Source organism: Pempheris klunzingeri, chromosome 10 (genome assembly GCF_042242105.1).
Source record: "Pempheris klunzingeri isolate RE-2024b chromosome 10, fPemKlu1.hap1, whole genome shotgun sequence".
NCBI lineage: Eukaryota > Metazoa > Chordata > Actinopteri > Acropomatiformes > Pempheridae > Pempheris > Pempheris klunzingeri.
The window spans coordinates 20,667,124-20,687,255 of NC_092021.1; the positions used below are offsets into that span (position 1 = coordinate 20,667,124).

The 20,132-nt window shown below is 39.6% G+C and overlaps 1 protein-coding gene across 1 annotated transcript; it reads left to right on the forward strand.

Annotated features, from left to right (window-relative positions):
• The first annotated feature begins 775 nt into the window (after positions 1 to 775).
• Positions 776 to 19,745, forward strand: st6gal2a (ST6 beta-galactosamide alpha-2,6-sialyltranferase 2a). Its single transcript, XM_070838090.1, has 6 exons — positions 776 to 839; positions 926 to 2,031; positions 9,450 to 9,547; positions 10,678 to 10,779; positions 12,851 to 13,025; positions 19,061 to 19,745. The coding sequence occupies exons 2-6, from the start codon at positions 1,017 to 1,019 to the stop codon at positions 19,306 to 19,308; spliced, it is 1,638 nt and encodes a 545-aa protein (XP_070694191.1). The 5' UTR covers positions 776 to 839; positions 926 to 1,016; the 3' UTR covers positions 19,309 to 19,745.
• Positions 19,746 to 20,132: the final 387 nt, after the last annotated feature.

Below are 20,132 nucleotides of genomic sequence, written 5' to 3' on the forward strand. Positions count from 1 at the left end.
TTGGCCGGATGCTGAATTGGTGACACTAATCTTGGGTTCAGACAGACATGGAGGTAAACTTGACTTGGTTGGTGGAGGCACATAATCACAAGTATGCTTATTACAGGGCTGTATTTGTCAACAGCTATAACTGAATAACAATATAGTAAAACACAATTGTAATGATGTCAAATATTTCTTCATAAATTAATAGTGTTAAGAACCATTTCTTTAATGTTTATACAGTGCTTATAAATGCTAAATATCAGTTGTTAAAGTGAAGTGATTCATCTGTTCACTCTTTCAGCTCTTAGTTTTTACACAAAGTGAAAAGTAGAGACAAGCAGCCAACATCAGTCACTATTAAGTGCTGATGTGGAAAGACAAAACTCACCGCTACACTCACAGTCAGCCAGAAGTTAGTTCGATAATCACCATTTGGACACATATTTTACCAAATGGAGTCTACAATAAGTTGAAATTAGGTTAAAGTTTGTGGGCAGTTTCAAATTGATCTCATATAAATATTTTGACATTTAAACCCAGTCTTTTGCTGTTGTTGTGACTGGAGTGCTGAGGTTTTTATGAGTGAAGCTGCAGATTTGATTCCAATTAATAGACGGTCCCTAGTCTTAAAAACTTCTGCCTTTTGTGTTATGAGTGGAAAGCAGCCAAACTCTGCCCTGCAGGAGGTGTTGTCCTGCGGTCTGTCTGTGTGAGCAGTGTGTTTTCATGCACACACACAGCCTCATGTATGCATGTGCACCCTTGACTCCACTAATTAGTACCATTCCTCTTCTCAGGATCCTGTTATATCTTGGAGGACACATGGACATGAAGAAATAGAAGCATCAGTTGAGGTGAGTGTCTCAAACTTCTCCTTTAGTCATCCACACTTTTACTTTTTCCCCTGAGTTGTTTTATTCTGGGCTTTCTTCTTTTCCAGGCCCTCCAGCTGACCTCTGGGCTAACTCTGGGCCGTGGGGCTTTGTTGTTGGTGGGCCAGCTTGAACAGGTGTGCATGTGAGTGAGAAGTAATGAAGTCCAGCATGAGGCAGTGGCGGAGGCTAGTGCTGGTGGGAATGCTGGCCTGGGTTCTCCTCTTCCTCGCCCTCCTCTCATACTTCCTGGATGCTCGTGTCAATGAGCCCCTGACCTCTGCTGGCTCTTTACTCTCCCAGCACCCTGACACTCGTCGCCTGGCCTCTATACAGGCCTCCCATCATCAGCATCCCAACCTGGGCTCCCGACCTGAACTGGCCTCCACCTTAACTACAACCTACCCCAGAGATGAGCCAGAGCCGGAGCCTTCTGCCAGCTCCACAACCCCGCAGTTCAGCTTGGAGATGAGCCACAACCCCAACAGTGCCCCCTACACCATTTATGGTAGTCAGGAAGCTGGCCGCCAGGATTACCTGGATCAACAGAGCCTGGCTGCCTGGTCCTCCTTTGGTACAGAAAATGTGGGTTCTCACTCAGACCCTGTAGTCAGGAGTCGTGAGAGAACTTCCCAGACCACAGAGTACCAGAACCATGCCAGCACCACACGCTACCACGGTGGGGAGGAAGAAGATGATGAAGCGAGGGAAAATGAAGAGGAGGAAGACGAAGAAGAACTAGGAAACAGAAGGACTACCGCAGGCAGGAGGGCCGGTGGAGACTCCTCTGAGCTGGAGGAATATTATTTCTCCAAGTCGGCCTCTGTGGTGCAGAGGCTGTGGCGAGGCCGCGTGTCTGCCGGCATGCTGAGTCCTCGGCTGCAGCGTGCCATGAAGGACTACGTGAGTGCCAACAAACACCACGTTTCCTACAAGGGGCACCGCAGGACCGCCCAGGGTGCCAAGGAGCTGCTGTGTCAAATGAAAGCCCAGGCCCGGCTGAGGACAGTGGACGGGTCAGAGCAGCCATTCGCCTCACTTGGTTGGGCTCGGCTTGTGCCGTCCCTTCCTCTGGAGCAACTGTACCGACAGCAGCATCAGAGCAGCTTCAAGACCTGTGCAGTGGTGACCTCGGCTGGGGCCATCCTGCGCTCGGGACTGGGCAAAGAGATCGGTGAGTAGAGAGAACAAAGGTAGCAAGGGCCACAAAGGCTGGGTACCACACCTAGATACCTTTTGATGCTGACCTATATATTTGGGGGAGAGTCCTGCTTGTGTTCATACAAAATTTCACATTTGAGGTTCCTGGCTTCTTATTGTTAAATAAAAAAAGGGTTTTATAGAAAAGGTATATTTCTATTCCTCAGTGAGACATGGGAAAACACTACTGAAAAACTACCAAGACCCAGGTATTTTATTTATGCATTTGCATCAAACTAATCCAGTATATTTCGTTATATTCAAATCATACCCAGCTGACAGAAGAAAAGATAAGGGATGACACATTGTAGCTGGAAGATATAAGCCGAAAGACCAGGATTTAAAAAAAAAAAAAACTCTTAATGCTCAGATCACTGGCAAACTCAAAGTCAGCCGTACTTTACTGAGAGGTTGCAGTGTTCATTACACCCCACAACACAAAGGTGTTGGACAGAACAAACAACATGCTCATTAATCTGGTAGTTGTTGAGCTTTACGAATTGTGGGACTTTAAAATATGCGTTGCTATCATGAGTATAAATGTTTTTTCACCCCACCTGTTCTTACGTGCAAGAAACCTGAGAGGAAATGCTGCAAATTAAAAAAAAATAAATAAACAAAATCAGCTTTTATGCTTACTTGAGATGGAAAATTTAGCATAACGATAACGGCAAGATGCGGAATCAGACTTAGTGAATTAATGAAGACATACATGATGCCTATGTGACATCTGCTGAAGCCTCCACTGCAGTAGAGAGATGGAGAATTTAAAAGACTGCAACCTTCCTCAAATTAATACATGAAACAAATGTCATGAAAAATATTTTCCTCGTATCATGTTTTCCACATGGTTTTCTCCCGTTTGAAGTTTGACTGGCACTCCTTTAATTACGGCATCCTTTTCGGCAATGATTCAGTGGCACCTAACCGGAGAATTCGAGCCACCAGCTGTTTATCTCATTGTGCTCAACTCATGACATTTGCATAATGGTAGTGGAAAGAAACATGCAATCATTTCCATTTTCTTTTTCAGATTTTTCTGGAAATTCTCTTAAGGATTGTGCTGAATTTGTGCTAAAAACTTGACAGGTTTCATTAGAGCAAACACCATGTGGTTGGGACGCATGAATTTACTCAGTAACTTTCATGGTGTGAGATTTTGATATGTTTCATTAACAAGTGGACCCCTACAGAAGCCGCCCACATTGAGCCTGGGTCTGTTCGAGGTTTCTTCCCATTAAAGGGGAGTTCTTCCTGCCACTGTTGCTCAATATAATATCTGATGCTTTCTCATGTAGGAATTCTTGAATCCTTAATTTTGAATTCATGAATCGTTGGGTCTCTCTCTAATTAAAGAGTTTGGTCTAGACCTGCTCTTCATGTAAAGCGTCTTGAGATAACGCTGTTGTGAATTGGCGCTATATAAATAAAGATTGATTGATTGATTGATTTGTGTCCTCAATCAATCTCAACAGATTGTATTGTAAATAGCCAAATATTAATCTTTATTTACCATTATTAAGTACAAAAGTGTTATTTTGCCCTGTGTCTTATTTGGTCCTGTGTGAATTTGAGACATATTGAGAAGTGCTGTATTGTGTTGACGGACAAAAGCACTTTCAACTCTTTCAGCAGATCAGGAGAGATGATATATCTCTCTATTATAAAGCCTTCTATTATAAAACTTGTGCAAGAGGTGTTGAGTTTCATAAGGAGCAGGTTAACCTCATAAAAGCACTGCTAATCAAAGCTACAGTACAGTATCACTGTCGATGCAGAATATAGATAAAAGAAGATTTGTCCCCCAACTCCAGCTGAACATAACTGAATCAGACGGTGGTTAATCATACTAGTGACTAAGCCACATATATATACGTCACCATGTATTGGTGTCTTGTGCTTGGAGCACAATGGCCGGACAAGATGTTGAATTTTGAAGGATCACAAATATCCATAAGCACCTGCAATGACTTGCACTTGCTCCAATTTGTACATGGCATTTGCTGATTAACTTATCAAGCTGATTGTGAGCGGGGTTGAATGTGTGCCTAGTAGGCTGTATGTGTTTTTGTTTGAATGTGTGTGCTCTTGCTTTAGAGACTTTGGCAGCTCTTTGGTAAGTGGGGAGAGTGTGAACTCAGTGACAGATGGCTCACTAAAAAAAAAAAAACAGAACCCCCTCTGGTAACCAATCAGGCATCCTCGCTTCATGTATAGCCTCCTTGCATTCGCTTGTGAATTCAGCTGCTCAGAGCAAGCAAAAGCTTCAGTATGAAGAGGTTTGTATTTCTATAATATGTCTATATACTAGCAGTGTTCTACAGACATTAGCTGACCCAGATAACAATGTCCTAGAAAGGGACGCAGACCAAACAGCTTTCATGGAAATCAGATGCAGGAAAGATGCAAACCTACATCTGCACTTGACCTTGTGGTCACAGTGGAATTAACTTGAGGTGCTGTGTCAGTGAAAACATCAGCACTGCAGTCTTTCAACACTGATGCTCCCACATAAGGTCACATTTATTTCTAAAGCTGTAGGTGCAAACAGGTTTGCTGCAAAGTTACAGAAATACAGACTAAAGATGCATTCAGGTACACCTCCAAGCAAGTGTGCAACTGCATGCATGTGTTGTTTGGTTTATTGGTTAATATTAAGATGTTTCTGGTTACTGTTTAGTACCCTGAGTATGAGGAACATTAGACTGAGTGGTATTAAGTAGAAAAGGAGCAAGTTTTGGGCACCAGGCCTTGGTCTTAAACTTGGCAGGTGCTCCTAAATCTCTGCTGATGTATCATTATCCCTCATGTTTGTTTCTGGTTCCTGTCCAGTAATGTGACCCATATGCACATGCTCATAAACAAAGCAAGTGGTTGTGTCTCCAGCACTTTCATCAGTGCCTTCCCTGGTTTTGAACATACCTTGTATAAGGCACTCCTAAGCCTCAAATATGCCACATATGAGAGTTATGATGAGAGTATAGAAAAGTTTTGCCTCTGAGGGTGACCTTATACATCTTTACGTCCGCTGGCAGCAGGATATTGGTTTAGTGTGGCGTCATGGTATTCAGTTCTTAAAAAAGAGATTTTTCTTGACAGGGGACTTAGTGACTTGACGAATGAGATAACTGTTATAGAGCAGATTAGTTATTGAACAGCCTCACAGTGTTGGAGAAGCTTGACTTTGTTACATTAATACACAGGCTTTGCTTCAACAGGAAATCAAACCCCATTGATCTCTTTCTGTCGACTACTTCTCACCCCGCTGTCCTTCCCAAAAGGCTGCACTGCCTCAAAACTTAAGCTCTGCAGCTGTGCATTGTGACAAATAGCAGAAAGGTGAACGTCACCATCACAACCTTTTTTCGGCTGACATATAGATCTTTAGATCATCAGGGTTGCTTAGTGTCTGCAGCACTGAGTTCGTCCCGTGAGAGGTTTGGAGCTGAGCTTTTGTCGTGTGTGATGTGTGGCTGCCATCATGTGGGGAACAGGATAAACTGCATCCCCAGCACATCATGGGATGGAGGAAAGAACATTCACACATTACAGCATTATATCTCAACCAAACTATTGTTGGGGAGATTCATGATCGGCTTGTATGCGTCTTTGTAAATGAACTTTGCAAATATTTTCTTTGAAGGCTATTGTGCCAATTGTGTTTGATACTTACATGTTTTGACTCAACCCTGCAGTCATTTTTGAGGTCATAGATGGTGGGTCTTTGTTACATAAGTTTAGTTCAGAATTTAGAGTTCTTACTCTTAGCGGTCATATTGTATTAAAAAATATTATTTTTATTCAGTCATTCATTTATTTTTATAAGTATGGCATCAGAGTAACTTGTTCAACCTATAAAGACACACACACACACACACACACATATATAATACTTTAACAGTATTAATTGTTTTTCCACCCCTGTATGTGTCCAATATTAATGCTGCCCTGAAGACAGAAAACACCAAAATAGCCCTAATGTAATGTTTGAAAATGTCAGAAAAGAACTACTGTCAAAACTGTACATTTAATTTGTTTTTATTATCTGTTTCTCTTTAACTGAGGCATGGTCTTATCTTCATAAAACTGCTGGCTAGAACTTAAATTAACTGCAACTGATGGTTATTGTCATTGTCAACAAATCAGTCAATTTAGTTTTTGACTAATTAATTTATCGTTTAGGGTAATAGTGAATAATACAGTCACAATTTTCACAGAGCCCAAGGGGACAACTAAAAATTCTTATTCTGTTGAAATTAACTATGCAAGAAACAAATATATTTCATTTACAATGTAATTTATGACCAAAACTAGATCCTTTTGAGTTGGACAAAGCATGGCGAGACAAGAAAAAAAATGACTGACGGACATTTAGCAAGCTGCTTTTTTGAATTGTTTTACACTTTGACATAAAAAGTCACCTAGCCTTGAAGTAACTAAATCATAACATCGGATGCAGCCACACAGGATCAGTTATATTAAGTCGAAAGCCAACTAGCGGTTGTGACAGCTCTACAGGAGGTTGAACAATCAATATGTCTGCAGTATTTTTGAGTTTACAAAGCAAGATGAGTCATCCCGGACGTCCCAAAGAGCCAGAACGGCCTCAGCCACAGGGGTGTCGATCTCACGCTGGAAAAATAATTCACAGTGTGGCAAGAGGAATGTAACATGTCAAACGTGGACAAACTGCTTCAAGTGTAATCTCAGAGACGCTGATAAATGCAGTCTTTAGCATTAAATTAATCAAAGTCTCTGAGAGTGAATAATGGTGTTGCAATGCTGTAGTTTAATCACTGTGTGTCACAAGCGCCACATACTTTATGGCAGTCGTGTTTTCATTTACACCGTGGCTCAGTCAGACTCCTCCCAAATACCTTTTCTGGAAATCCACCCTGAAGTTTCTTCTTGAAAAATGTAGCCTGATATCAGCTATTCTGGATATAATATTCTGCTCATGCTTTTCTTCACGAAGAAAAGAAATGCCAAGAAGGCTTCACTCATGAGAAATACGGAGAAGTAGGAGGTTATCGAGAAAACCAGGTGAGGTGGAAATATTGATCCAGGACAAGTTGAACAAACAGACAAATGTAATGAGAAATGGTGGACAACACAAGTGTTACATGTTGAAAAGTCAAAAGGTCTTGAGAAGTAATTTAAGAGCCTCACTGATTCTGTTTAAGGAACAGAGTTGCTCCTCGTCAGGGTCAAAGGTCGGCCACCTGAGGGTCAAACTGCTCTGTAATGTAAAAGCGAAAGTCTTCATTCATGAAAATTGTAGGTGTTTGCCACATGCTTGGATGAAAGTATTTCACTTTAGGCAACTAAAAGATGCGTAACAACAAAAGATAAAAGCCTGAAGCTAATTTTAACGTGTAATCCTTGAGACTATTAAATGGGACGAGCCATGTGATGATTTTAATCTGTTTGTGTCTTTTTTAGGTCTTTTTTTTTTTTCATATTTGGAATTTCTTTTTCTTGCGAAGCACTTGACATGTTTTAAACCTCTCCTCTGAGAGAGAATCAAAGAAAAAAAAGAAAATATTTTTGATAAAAGTGTTCGACACTCAACACTGCAGCCTATAAATGGGGGCATCACCTCATTTTAAGGGGGTCACAGTCAGACAAGGTTGATACAAAACCAAAATTATACAGACCTCTTTATTAGCATTTATGACTGGGTTTAATTTAGCCCCATCACTTGCACTACAGCAACACACATTATTCTATAATAACAACCACAAGTATATACCACATTCTCAGCTGATTAAGAAGACAGAACAGGGGTCTTTGTTATTAAGGGAAAAGGGCAATTTTGATGTTATTTATAGAGCACAGCTCATACAATTAACAGTGTCAAACTGCTTTACATATATTTAAAAGAAAAAACACACATCAAACACACATTACTCAGCGCACCATAAGGCCTATTAAAAAGGTGCAACACCCAAGGTTTCAACACATGAAAACAATTATGATAGGCTAATACGATGTGTGTGCCATCACTACCAGTGAGTGTAAAACTAAAAGGCTCTTCTCCATACAATTAACAGCTGTCATTGCATTAAGACCTCATCAAGTCAGAAAAAAAACACCCTGGAACAATTCAAACTAGAAATATTAATTGAAATATTATCACAAAACTAAAAGTAAATAATTAATTGATTTATTTCATTAATTAAGTAATAATTGGCCAATAACAAATAAATACATAATACAATGAAATTGAGAAAAGAGAAAAATACTTTTTTGGTCTTTTTTCACAAAATATTCTTTATTCTGTAGATAATGTTTGTTTCCTCCTCAGTGAAAGTAAGCTCGGATTATTTGACTTTCTCAGTAAGTCATTTCTGATGGATGTCGACAAAAACCGATTCCTGCTTTAGGAAAACCTTGGAAAATCCATCCGTCTGGTGTAGCGCTGCAGGGAACAGACATGTTAACGGTATTATTTTGGAGCTGGAGGACAACCTCAAGATCAAGCTAGTGAGCATTTGGTCCCCAACTGTAGTGGGTAGTGCTGTTGTGAATGTCAATCGGTGGGCAACACTCGACTAGTGACAGTGATGAAGGAGCATCAGATCAAAAACTGGAGGATCATCCATTCTGGTGTTAGATCAACCCTGACGGATTGATCAACAGACGGGCAGACATTACAAGTTTGTAATTATTACTACAACCATCCATCATGCTGAGGATTTCATGTTGGTGTGTGAAATGTGTAGGAACACTACATGAACAGAACAAACCAATACGTGCTTTGATTAGATCTGCGGGTCTGCCAGTGGCTTCTTATTAGCACAGTCAAGGCGGTCATTATTTGAATCACTGCAATCAGCGCGTTGTCATAGTGACTTCTGCCACAAACACTTTGTTGGTGCTGGCCCATTGAACCAACTGTCTACAAAGAGAGAGAGAGTGTGTGTGTGAATGAGTTGGAAGTCATTCATATGCAGATGACTGCATGTTTCAGTGAGGCACAGTGGGTCTTTATGTATTATGTAGTTATTTTTGGAGGCAGCTTCAAAAGAAGAAGACGACAAAAGGACAGTAGTGACTGGATGGAGACCCGCTGGTTTTACTTAGATATGGAATTGATGTTGAGGTATATTTTTTTTTTCGTCTTTGTTTGTGCCTGGCAGCTTTCATGTGAACTCCAGGACTGGGTGTCACATCAGCGTTTTTTAAAATACCAAACACATATTGCCTGCTTTAAATAGCTGCCAATTCTCTGTGGAAAGGTATCATACTGAAGCTCGACTATCTTATGGGGATAATACTGAGGAAAAAAAACAAGCTTTGGTTTTCATATTTCCCTGTGTATTGTAATAACGTGCACACCACATGGTCAGTTGCTGTTTCAGGTGACTTGTTCTGTGTTTTGCATCTCAGACAGTCATGATGCAGTTTTACGGTTCAACGCTGCACCCACAGAGGGATACGAGAGAGACGTGGGGAACAAAACCACTATCCGCATTATCAACTCACAGGTGAGTTGAGACTGGCGTTGCATGACGCACAATAATTAATCATTAATGGCTGTATAACGCAGAGAGCGGCGTGACTCCCTGAAACACATGTAAGACATGTGGAGTGGTGCATGATGAAAATCTCAATTATTCATGACTTCGATCCACTTTGTTTTTGACATAAAGTGAATGTTATTTTAATGATGCAGGTTTATATTTTGTAATTCTATTGTTTAAACACAGTCTGTAATGCATTAGTAAATTTTGTTGCACATTCTTGATGTATAATTGGAATATTATTTCAAATACACACATTTTTGTTTGAGGTTAGTTCATGTTATGATGCATTTTCTTACCTTTGTGGGTCTTTAATTGCACACTACACAAGAGGTAGAAATAGCTTCAAAATGAACTTACTTTTATTCTCTATTTCTCTATTTATTATTATCTATTAAAAATTCTAGCTCACTTTAGGGCCATCATTTTGTCAGTGGCACTCTCCCAAAGACAGTAAATGTTTTTTCTGTTTCAAGAACACACAAACCTACAAAAACGTCTCATCTGTCAGCGCAGAGCTGAACGATCTCTGTGTTGCTAAATCGACACTGTTAAAGCTGCTCTAATCGATAATTTTATATTTATAATGAATTGAATGTCTGTATGAAATGCAGAAGGTGTCGCTTGTGGGAGACAAACCCAGAAATAATTAGCACCTGACTGCAGTTCTCCTTGGCTCTGGAAACAGGGGAAAACAGCTATCCTAGTTCTTTCAAAGGTTTCAAAAGTAACAACATCCATGTAGCAGCACCTCTAAAGCTTGATATTTAAAATGTTGTCTCTCATGATTAATCTGCACTGTTATTGGCAGGTAATTACTGAACTGGGAGCACTAAGTCTGATGTTTGCCTTGCAACTTTATGGTGATGAGACGGTCTTGTTTTAGTCTTAGTCTGGTACATAACCACTGATAAAATCAGAAGTATTTATTGGTCTTTATCGACAGATTTTGTTACCGTTTCCAGTCTTTATGCTAAACTAATTTAACTATTGCTTTAAGAAGTCTTTAATGCTGATTTGGTTTTCTAAAATAAATACACTAATTGAATGCATAGAATCTGTTTAAATCTTTTACTGCATATTTCCCTGTACAGATTTTGGCCAACCCTAAACATCGATTCAACACAAGCTCAATCTACAAGAACGTGACTCTGGTGGCCTGGGACCCTGCACCTTATACTGTCAACTTACATAAGGTATCTTTTCTTTTATATATGAAATGAGCCTGTTGCTCACACTAACCATATAGCCTGGTCAATTAAACTGTCTGTAGCCCACAGCTGTTTTCACCTTTTCACCTCAGTTATTGTGACTCCAAAGTCACGACGAGGACACAAAATGTCTCATGACATGTCCTGTAGCCAGGACAAAGCATTGGAATTTATGTTTGCATGTTTATTATTCCTTTGTAATTTTTTTTTTTCTCACTTTCGCTTCTCCAATTGCATGTTGCGCTAACATATAATTGATATTCTTGGAATTGTCTGCTGCCGTAATTAGCAAGATCCTAGATGTGTGTGAGGGCTGAGGTGTTCAGACTATGTGTGGCCCTCCCTCTGGATGATTCCAATCATTTGGCCAATTTCTGTTATGCTGGGATATTTAAAAAAAAAATCTCATTTCATTTCTTCACATGGTGATAATAGAACTACTTGTAATTCCAAATACACATTGACTAGTTGTCAGACTTTAACCTTTAGTTCTCTGTAGGAGCTGGGGTTGTTATTTTGCAGACTCACTCATCACCTCATCCACTAACATTTTCCAGGCATATCACACAACACAATGCTGCAAGATGGAGGTGAAGCCCTTATTTTCATGACTAAAACGGGAGGTTTTTCCACAAAAAGGCTGCATTGCCTCATTGGCAGTCTGTCCTGTGGCCTCGTCGCTGTCACATAATCCCATATAAAATGCTTTACTTCTGTTTTTTACTCCAGTTTCAAAATCACGATGACATTTGTTTGTGACATTTTTGATAATTGCATAATTGTTTGAATAATTTTTCAATATGGTCACAATTCTTTGTTTCCTCCTTCTCAAATGTGAGGATTTGTGGATTTTCTTTGCTTTTTATGATAATAATCTGAATGTCTTTGGGTTTTGGACTATTGGTTACATAAAACAAGGAACCTGGTTTGTCAACTTGTGCTATGGAAAACTGTGATTTTTAGACAGTAATTTAATGTTTATTCATATCTCTTCTGCAGAATAAGAGGTGGTGCAATTTAGTGCAAATGCACATACAGTATTATGTATAATACAAGAAGGATAAATTATAGCATGTTGTGTTTCTTCCTCGTGTCCATTATAGCTGACCTTCATTTCCACCAATGAATGACACAGCGATTACATCATTATGCTTCTTATTTGATCCGTTCCGCTGCTCTGAATAGACACTGCATTAGAGGATAGTAACACAGAATTACTGAATAGAATGAAATCAACTTGATTATCCACTGGGGCACAACATTTGCCTATCTGTAATGACAACACAGTTTGATACAGCATGAATGGTACAAAGGATCTCTTGGACCAGTTCTTTAACATTGTCCAGAAGGCAATTTTCTCAAACTCGTAATAGTCAGTGTTCAGTATAATTACTCAAAGACGGAGCCTCTCTGCATGCAGCAGTATAACAGCACATCCAAGTTCTTGACAACAATTTTCCCAGGTGTTTTGACAATCCTATCCAGTCCAATCCTTATTTTTGTCTGCCACTATAAGGTTGTCGTACCAGACTAACATGTTGAATACAAGGACGCTCTCTGTGGGCTGATGGGCCCTTTTTCCTGAATGTTTTGATTGACAACAAAAACCTTGGCATGAAATGTACCGTGGTTGTCACTCCAGCATAAACTCTAAACAAAAATAAATCTTTGCAAAAGCTCTGTGGATTAGGCATGGTGCAGCTGCTCGAATTGTCTGTAAAAGAGTTGGCTGCTTGTTGTGATGTTACAAAATCAGCTCATACAATCACGTCTTCAACTGAGATTCGAGGTGAGAAGCTTTCCCCACTTTGCAGGTGATTGTGAAAACAGCCTTCTAGTGTCAAACTCTGCACGTGCATCAATCTGCACAGTGATGGTCAAATGTACAAGTGAAGTAACTTGTAAAAATAAAATAATGGAATGGAAGGGGACTTAAAGGCTGAAGGTGTCCATTGATTCTAAGCCACTGGGCATTTGCCATTTGAAATTGCATGCTTGAAACTGAGTGAAATGAAACCCTTGAAATGAATCTCATCTCAAATGAATTCTCCATCAGTGGTATGCCAGTCCAGACTACAACCTGTTTGGTCCGTACGTGGAGCACCGCAAGCGCCATCCCGGCCAGCCGTTCTATATTCTTCATCCCAGCTACGTGTGGCGACTGTGGGATGTGATTCAGGGCAACACTCAGGAGAATATCCAGCCCAATCCTCCCTCATCTGGCTTCATAGGTGAGTACACACGTGTACATGCATCAGTATGCATGCACTGTATGTTTGCTCTCTTGCAGTTGCCTCTGCTTATCTTTCCTTTTCCTTGCCTGCTCCTTGAGCAGATATAGGGGCAAGCATACAGACGCTAAGACATGTTGATATTGTTATCAGCAGTATTCACAGTGACATTATCAGCATGCTGCATGGCTATACGTGCACTCAAAACGTGACCATCTTAAGCCCTTCTTGGAGACTCCAGGTTGACAACATCCACTTTACATTGACTTCCTCCTCTATAATTTTCAGACATTTCAATATGCCTTTTCCCCTCATACAGAAGACACAACAACGTAATACAGATACTGTCAAGTTTAACAATAAGTGACATAGAAGTGACAGTGTAGAGAATGTTGTTAATGCAAATACAAAACAATCCACCCACCATTTCTATATTTATCACATCCATTTAGCTATATCAAACGTCTGTTATTGAACGGGTTTAGCAGAGAAATGAGAGAGAAAAGACGTTAATGTGTTTCTCTTCAACATGTCAATAACAACAAAAAGAATCTACATGCCAGCAGCTGCCTGAGGATGAACTTGGGTACAGTGGTGCTTCTGACTAAAATGCTCACGTCATTAATGCAACATGCTCGCAATGACAATGTTGTTTTTTAGCCGGTATAATGCCTACCATGTTCCCTATTTTAGTTTTAGTTAAATCTGCAGTAACGATTATACCTTATTTATACCTCATCGGTGGTGGAGCTTTTTAATTGAATACATGTGTGAGTAATTGTTTGTCTCTCTATGATTTTAGATCAATTTAAAGTTTAATGCAAAAAGAAACATGAAACAAAATCACGTAAGTAAAAGTAACTCGGTAATCTAAAAAGTTAAGACGAACACAGAAACAAATACAAACTATAGATCATGTGCAACTGAGAGTCGAGGATAAGCATTTTGAATAGGAAGAAAGAGGAGGAGGAGGTTGGAAATTTTGAAAAGGATGAAGAAAAAGGGGAATTAGCATGTTTATTCTTCATCTCCCAGGGCTCAAACTCAAAAACGTAGACATCACAGAAAAGTCATGATCCTGTTAAGCTACGTGCTAAGTGTGAAAACCATAGACTACACACTAATGAGACTAACCCACTCACCAGGGCTGCATGTGAATGCAGATTTCAAAGTCATGTCAAAAATTCAGTCAAGACAAAATTGTGAGATTCCTTAAGTGACAAATTGGTGTTTAAAGATGCTCTGTTTCCATTGACTGCAATGATTAACATTAGGATAGAATTCTGTCAAAAATTCATTCTGAAATTGACCACATTGCATCTACTTTGACATTTTAAGTTTGTACCTTTTTTTCATGAACACTGAGATTTATTAGCAGAAATAGTAGTAGCTCAAAAATCTGACTGGATCATTTGTGGAGGAATGTATAAGGAGTAATAATAATAATAATGATAATAACATTGGTAAAACATAAGAGGGACCAGCCCATAATAAAATAAATACCACACAGACAAAAATTACATTTTAAGCATGAACAAGTTGAAAGTTAAATTTAGGATGAGGATTTGTGTGTGAGAATTTTTAGGATTCTGTAACATTTACAATCAAATGCAGACAAAGGAGTAAGAAGGAGGATAAGACGGAAGTTAAATCATGAATACATTTACGCACTCAGTCACTGACTGAAGAAGCACTAATCTATGATTGACTAGCCTTGGCATTTACAGCAGCACAGTGACTAACTGAACAGCAACAGAGAATAGGCACTAGATGCTTGTTGTCTTAAAAAGATGGTTGGAAAAAAAAAAACCTGTACAGTAACTGTACAGAAAAAGCTACTGGGAATATTCAAATTCTGAGGTTTCTAGTGATCATACTGTAAGGGAGGAGGATCACATAAAATCTGTAATTTTAAAAATTCGTAGAGATCTTTTTCCAAAACATTCTCACTCTGATTCCTCTTTAATTAAGAGAAAATCTGATTTGTAGATAAGATTGACAGCTGAGTACATAAAAACCATGTGAATCTTTAAAACCTTTTTAATATCAACTATTACAATTTTGAATTGATCCACAATGAATATTGAAAGAAAAAGCATTTCCTGAACATATAAAACATAAAACGAACACTGCAACGCCAAAAGTAGATGTTGACATACAGTTTTACTTTTGGTCAGGGGCTGTTTTTCACAAGTTGTGCTCCTTAGTTCCAATTAAGCAAAATCCTAATAATAATAATAATAATAATACACAGACAATTGTGTGCTTTCAACTTTGTAGCAACAGTTTCTGAAAAGGTCCTTCCCTGTTTCAACATGTTTCAGGGCCCATGGAGAAATGGTTTTCAGAGTTTAGTGTAGAACAACTTGACTGGTCTGCACTTAAACCCTTCAAACACCTTTTGGGATGAATTGGAAGCTGACTGTGAGCCAGGTCTCACTATCAACCATCAGCGACCAACCTCACATTGCACCTGGATGGGAGCAAACCTCTGCCGCCACGTTCCAAATCTGGTGGAAAACCATCCAGGAAAAGTGAAGGCTGTTATAGCAGCATTTTGTTGTCCATGCTTTAGGAATGATGTGTTCAACAATCACATATGGGTGGACGTACAGTATATATAAAACAGGCATTTCTCCATTTAGTACATTTTAGGCATATACATACAAAACAAATACAAAAACTCAAACTCAATGGACACAGATTGCACAAGGTCATACACAAAGTACATTGATTTTCTTATGTGTCATGCTTTAGTCCACACACATTCCACGGTAGTTCACATTGTTGAACATAGCTGTCAAACTGAGCCACAGCTGCTTCATCATGACTGTGTTTCCTGCCTGGTCATGTGACAATACTCAAGCTCAGATTGTGACCTCGGCGGCGTCTGCGTGCTCACTGGCCGAGGTTCTGCAGCACTGACTGAGGGCATGCAGTAAGTGGAGATCTGGGCGGTGCAGGCCACCGCGTTGCTGTGGACTCTGCGGTTCAGCTGGATCACCGTGGTCTTGGAGGGCATGGAGGTGTTGCCGTTCTCCGCTGACCAGTGGTCACAGTGGAAGAGAGTGAGGAAACACCTGTAGAACTGAGAAAGAGAATGGAAGGGAAAATTATGTGAACACAACACACCCGCTCAAACTGAGAGTTCTTGGAACCACCAGAAGTGGATTGACCTTGTTCTAACACGGTCTGTCAAAGAGATTCATGGAAAAGGTACATGGTGCCGAGCTTGATTAGGCAGAAATTATGACTAAGTGCACCATCATGTCCTCATAGACAACACATAGTGCCACTTGAAAAGAGAAAATAGTCCCTTAATGTTGTGCTGCACTGGCAGAGTAGGTAGTCTGTAATTCAAAGTTTTATTTGACCTTAGGGGTCATTTAACACATTAACTAGAAAGGCTTGAACAGGAAATATAAGGGCTTCCTCTTTTTTTTTTTTTACTGTGTTTCCTGAATATTGCGGAGGAGTGAGTCATGATCTATTTTTTTGTTATTCTTTTGTTTCTGAATTATTTTGTACAGAACACAGCAGGTCTTTGTCAGCTTTCACTGCACATTAGTGTGACTAACACATGCAGTGAGGACAAATCTAGTGTTTAAAATGATGTAACGCAGCTTTGATGCTTATTTGGACATAACTTTACCACTAGTGTAAAAATAAATTTAAATGATAAAGGTTGAATTACATAAAGAGATTGACTCCTTTGAGTGTTATGAGACAACTGGTGTTTTGCAGAAGTTAAGTTGTATCATGCAAATTGACATTTGAATTATTGTGCAAATTATACATATGTATAAATCCAAATTTTACATTTTGCGTAAATGCCTTAAAAAAACAACACATTAGTAGCAGCAAGACAGTCTCAGAAGTAGAATTGGCTTGTTGAATCTGCAGTTAATAAGTTAGCAAGTGAAAGGCGAGCATTCATTGACATGGCTTTGAAATAATCTTTTTCTTTCTCTATTGACTCCCTTGTAAATTTCATGGTGTTTGATTCACACACTCAAATAACAACCAGCACAAGGTTTCTTCTTCAGTGGTGGAGTGGCTGAGGTTTTAGAGGTGACATTTTGGATTTGAAACTATTGTGTGTGTGTGTGGACATAGTAAAAAATTATAGAGAATATTTGTAATTAATATAGTTACATATATTACAAAAGCATCTACCTTTGTAGGTATTTGTGTAAAATGTAAAACTTACTAAATTGCATTTGTACAAATCGCTGCACACTCATTCACTCAAGTCAAGACACAAGTCAACTTCTACAAGGCAAAAATCGACTCCTAATAGTGTTAATAATTATTTCTCCGTAGAATTTAGAATACAAACAGTTAATGTTCCTAATGTTCGAGAAAACAACAGCTTCCCGCCTACTGTTAACTGGTATAAAGCACATTGCAGCTAATTAGACTTTATTTACAACTGGTCTTTGTTGATAATTAGGAGAAAATGTGCTCTGGAAAAGACAATGTGGATGGTCAAACACTACACGGCCAACTGGCTTACAGACTAAAGAGAAAAGGCTGTAGCCAACGTCTTTCCATAGGAAGGATTTTCTTGGTTATATGTGGTGATGCTGGAGAGCAACAATGGAGAAGGTGGAGAATTTCCTGCAGAGCGACAATCATTAGAGAGAAACTTAATGGCAGAAATGTACAAAGTAAGCTGGAATGGAAAAACAGCAAAAGGTAACAAAATGCATGAGGGACCTGGCTGCTCTCTATGTTGACCTCATATCACGGTGTATGAAAGATACCATGCAGAGCATGCTGAGGCAGGCAAACTAACTGTATTCATATATTATGCATTCAGTTATTTTTATCTTTATCCAAAGGAGGGTTTTGCTGAGCATGCATGTTCTTTTTCAGCACAACTGAACTTCACATTTACACCTAGAATCACATTTGCATGTGGAAACTGCCCAGTTTAACTGCAGTACTCGACTTTTGACACAAAGTAGATCCAGTGGAGATTTTGCGCTAAATGCTTTTCCGAAAGGAGCAAACGCAGCAGATGCCGAGGAAGATTACATCTTTACTTTACCCAGTCAGATTTCCCCAACTGAGAGTGCATGTTAACACTGGACCACATCAGGACAGGAAAGGCATGTACAGAAAGCTGAAAACAAATTTTGCAAGACTAAACCATTATGGTCAAATCCATTGATGTAAATTGAAAAATAGATCAAATGTAGCCAGTGCAGTACCTCACAGTTTCCCGGGGTTGACTCAGATTCATTAGCCTGATAACTATCAGACCTGATATTGTGTAATTGTTAGCCAATTGGTGGGAGGGGGTTTAGTTTTATGCCTGTGCGCTGGCAACTGTTGGCAAACACAAGATAATAATAGTAATGCCTTAAGGGAATTTCATTCTATTTCCACTTGGACCCAAGGATGAACTGATTAGGTAATGGTGGTCGCTATGAGCTTACAAAAATTAATGTTTTTGGTTATTATTCAGAAATTCAAATGGTAATTATGACAACATTTTCACACAAATGTCTTATTGGGATGAAATGATTGAGTGATAACATTTTATATCCAAAAGGTCAAATTCACTGTGACAACTCAGAAAGGGAGATTATGACCATATTTCTTCTGTTCTGCCGGGTAGAAGAAGAAGTGTGAATCGTCCATGTGTTAGAATTTGTAGCATCTTTGCCACAACATCCATATTTGAAGCATTGTCTACTGTCATGGCTACATGTTTTAAGCTTCACCGTGTGCTTTAGTGTGTGAACACATAGATGAAATTACCCTTTTTTTCATTGCTGTCAGTGAACTTGCACAGGAACGACTAAGCATAACAAAGTAAAATTCAATCATTTTTTTTTCAAATATAGTTATATTTCACTGTTTGGAGGAGGCATACATCCACAAGGCAGTTATTCCAGTTTCTCATTGTTTGAAGAAATAAGTTTATTTAACTATAATTTAACTGTACCAACAGGTTTTAAAGTAAGTCTGGAACATTTTTGAATATGAATGCCTGAACTTTCTCTCTCCCTTTGTTGCCATTGCAGGCATCCTTCTGATGATGGCGTTGTGCGAGAAGGTGCACGTGTACGAGTACATTCCCTCCATGAGGCAGACAGACCTGTGCCACTACCATGAGCGTTATTACGATGCTGCCTGCACACTGGGTGCCTACCATCCCCTCCTGTATGAGAAGAGCCTGATCCAGCGGATCAACACGGGCCCCGAGAGTGACCTCAGGAGGAAGGGACAGGTTACTCTTCCAGGCTTAAGCACCGTCAACTGTGACATCTGAGATTTGAAACCTGGCCCCCTGAGCCCGAATATACAAACACACTCTGGCCTTTTTAGGCTGACAAAGGGAGAGGTGCAATAAAGCCACTGGAGACAAGAAGGATGGAGCTTGCAAGTTTCAAATTAGTCCCATGAAGAACATAAGCCATAGCCCTCCAGGGAGGGATCAACATGGAGGCTTCTGAGAGAACTTGTCTTCAGTAAAATGGCTTACCAGACCAGAGACTGGCAAGAAGTGTCTCCAAGATGGAGCTGAAAAAGACGTTTCTCTCTGCTTTAGCTGAGCCACGTTAGCTGTGGAGCTGACTAGGGTAGCAACAGATCAGTGTTTTTAGATAGGCAAGTGAATTTTCAATAACTGGGTGTGTTTCAATGGTGTAAACTCTGTGTTTTTCAATAGTATGGGTTTACCTAAAGGAAATGCCACTGTTTATAAGGGTGAATATTGGTGAATTTCTTTCTTTCTTTTTTTTACTGGTCCAAAAGGGTTGTGAATAAGCAAAGAAGTCATCCACGCTGAATGTCATAACTGCGACACACACTCACAAATACACACACACGCACACACACGCACGCACCCATTTACAAGGTGCAGCAACACATGTAGAAGACCACAGTGTCTAGGACAGTTTAGGTGTGTCCACAGAGACAAAACTGAGCTGTCACAGCATTCATATAACTGCATTTCACCGCTCTGCGCAGGTGTTCCTGTTTGACATTCCTGATATCTTCTTGTGAAGCTGTGTGTTGGGTTGTCACGAGGATTTTATTTCACAAGACCAATGTTGTTTATCTTAATACTGAATTACCCTCCTGTGCATGCCA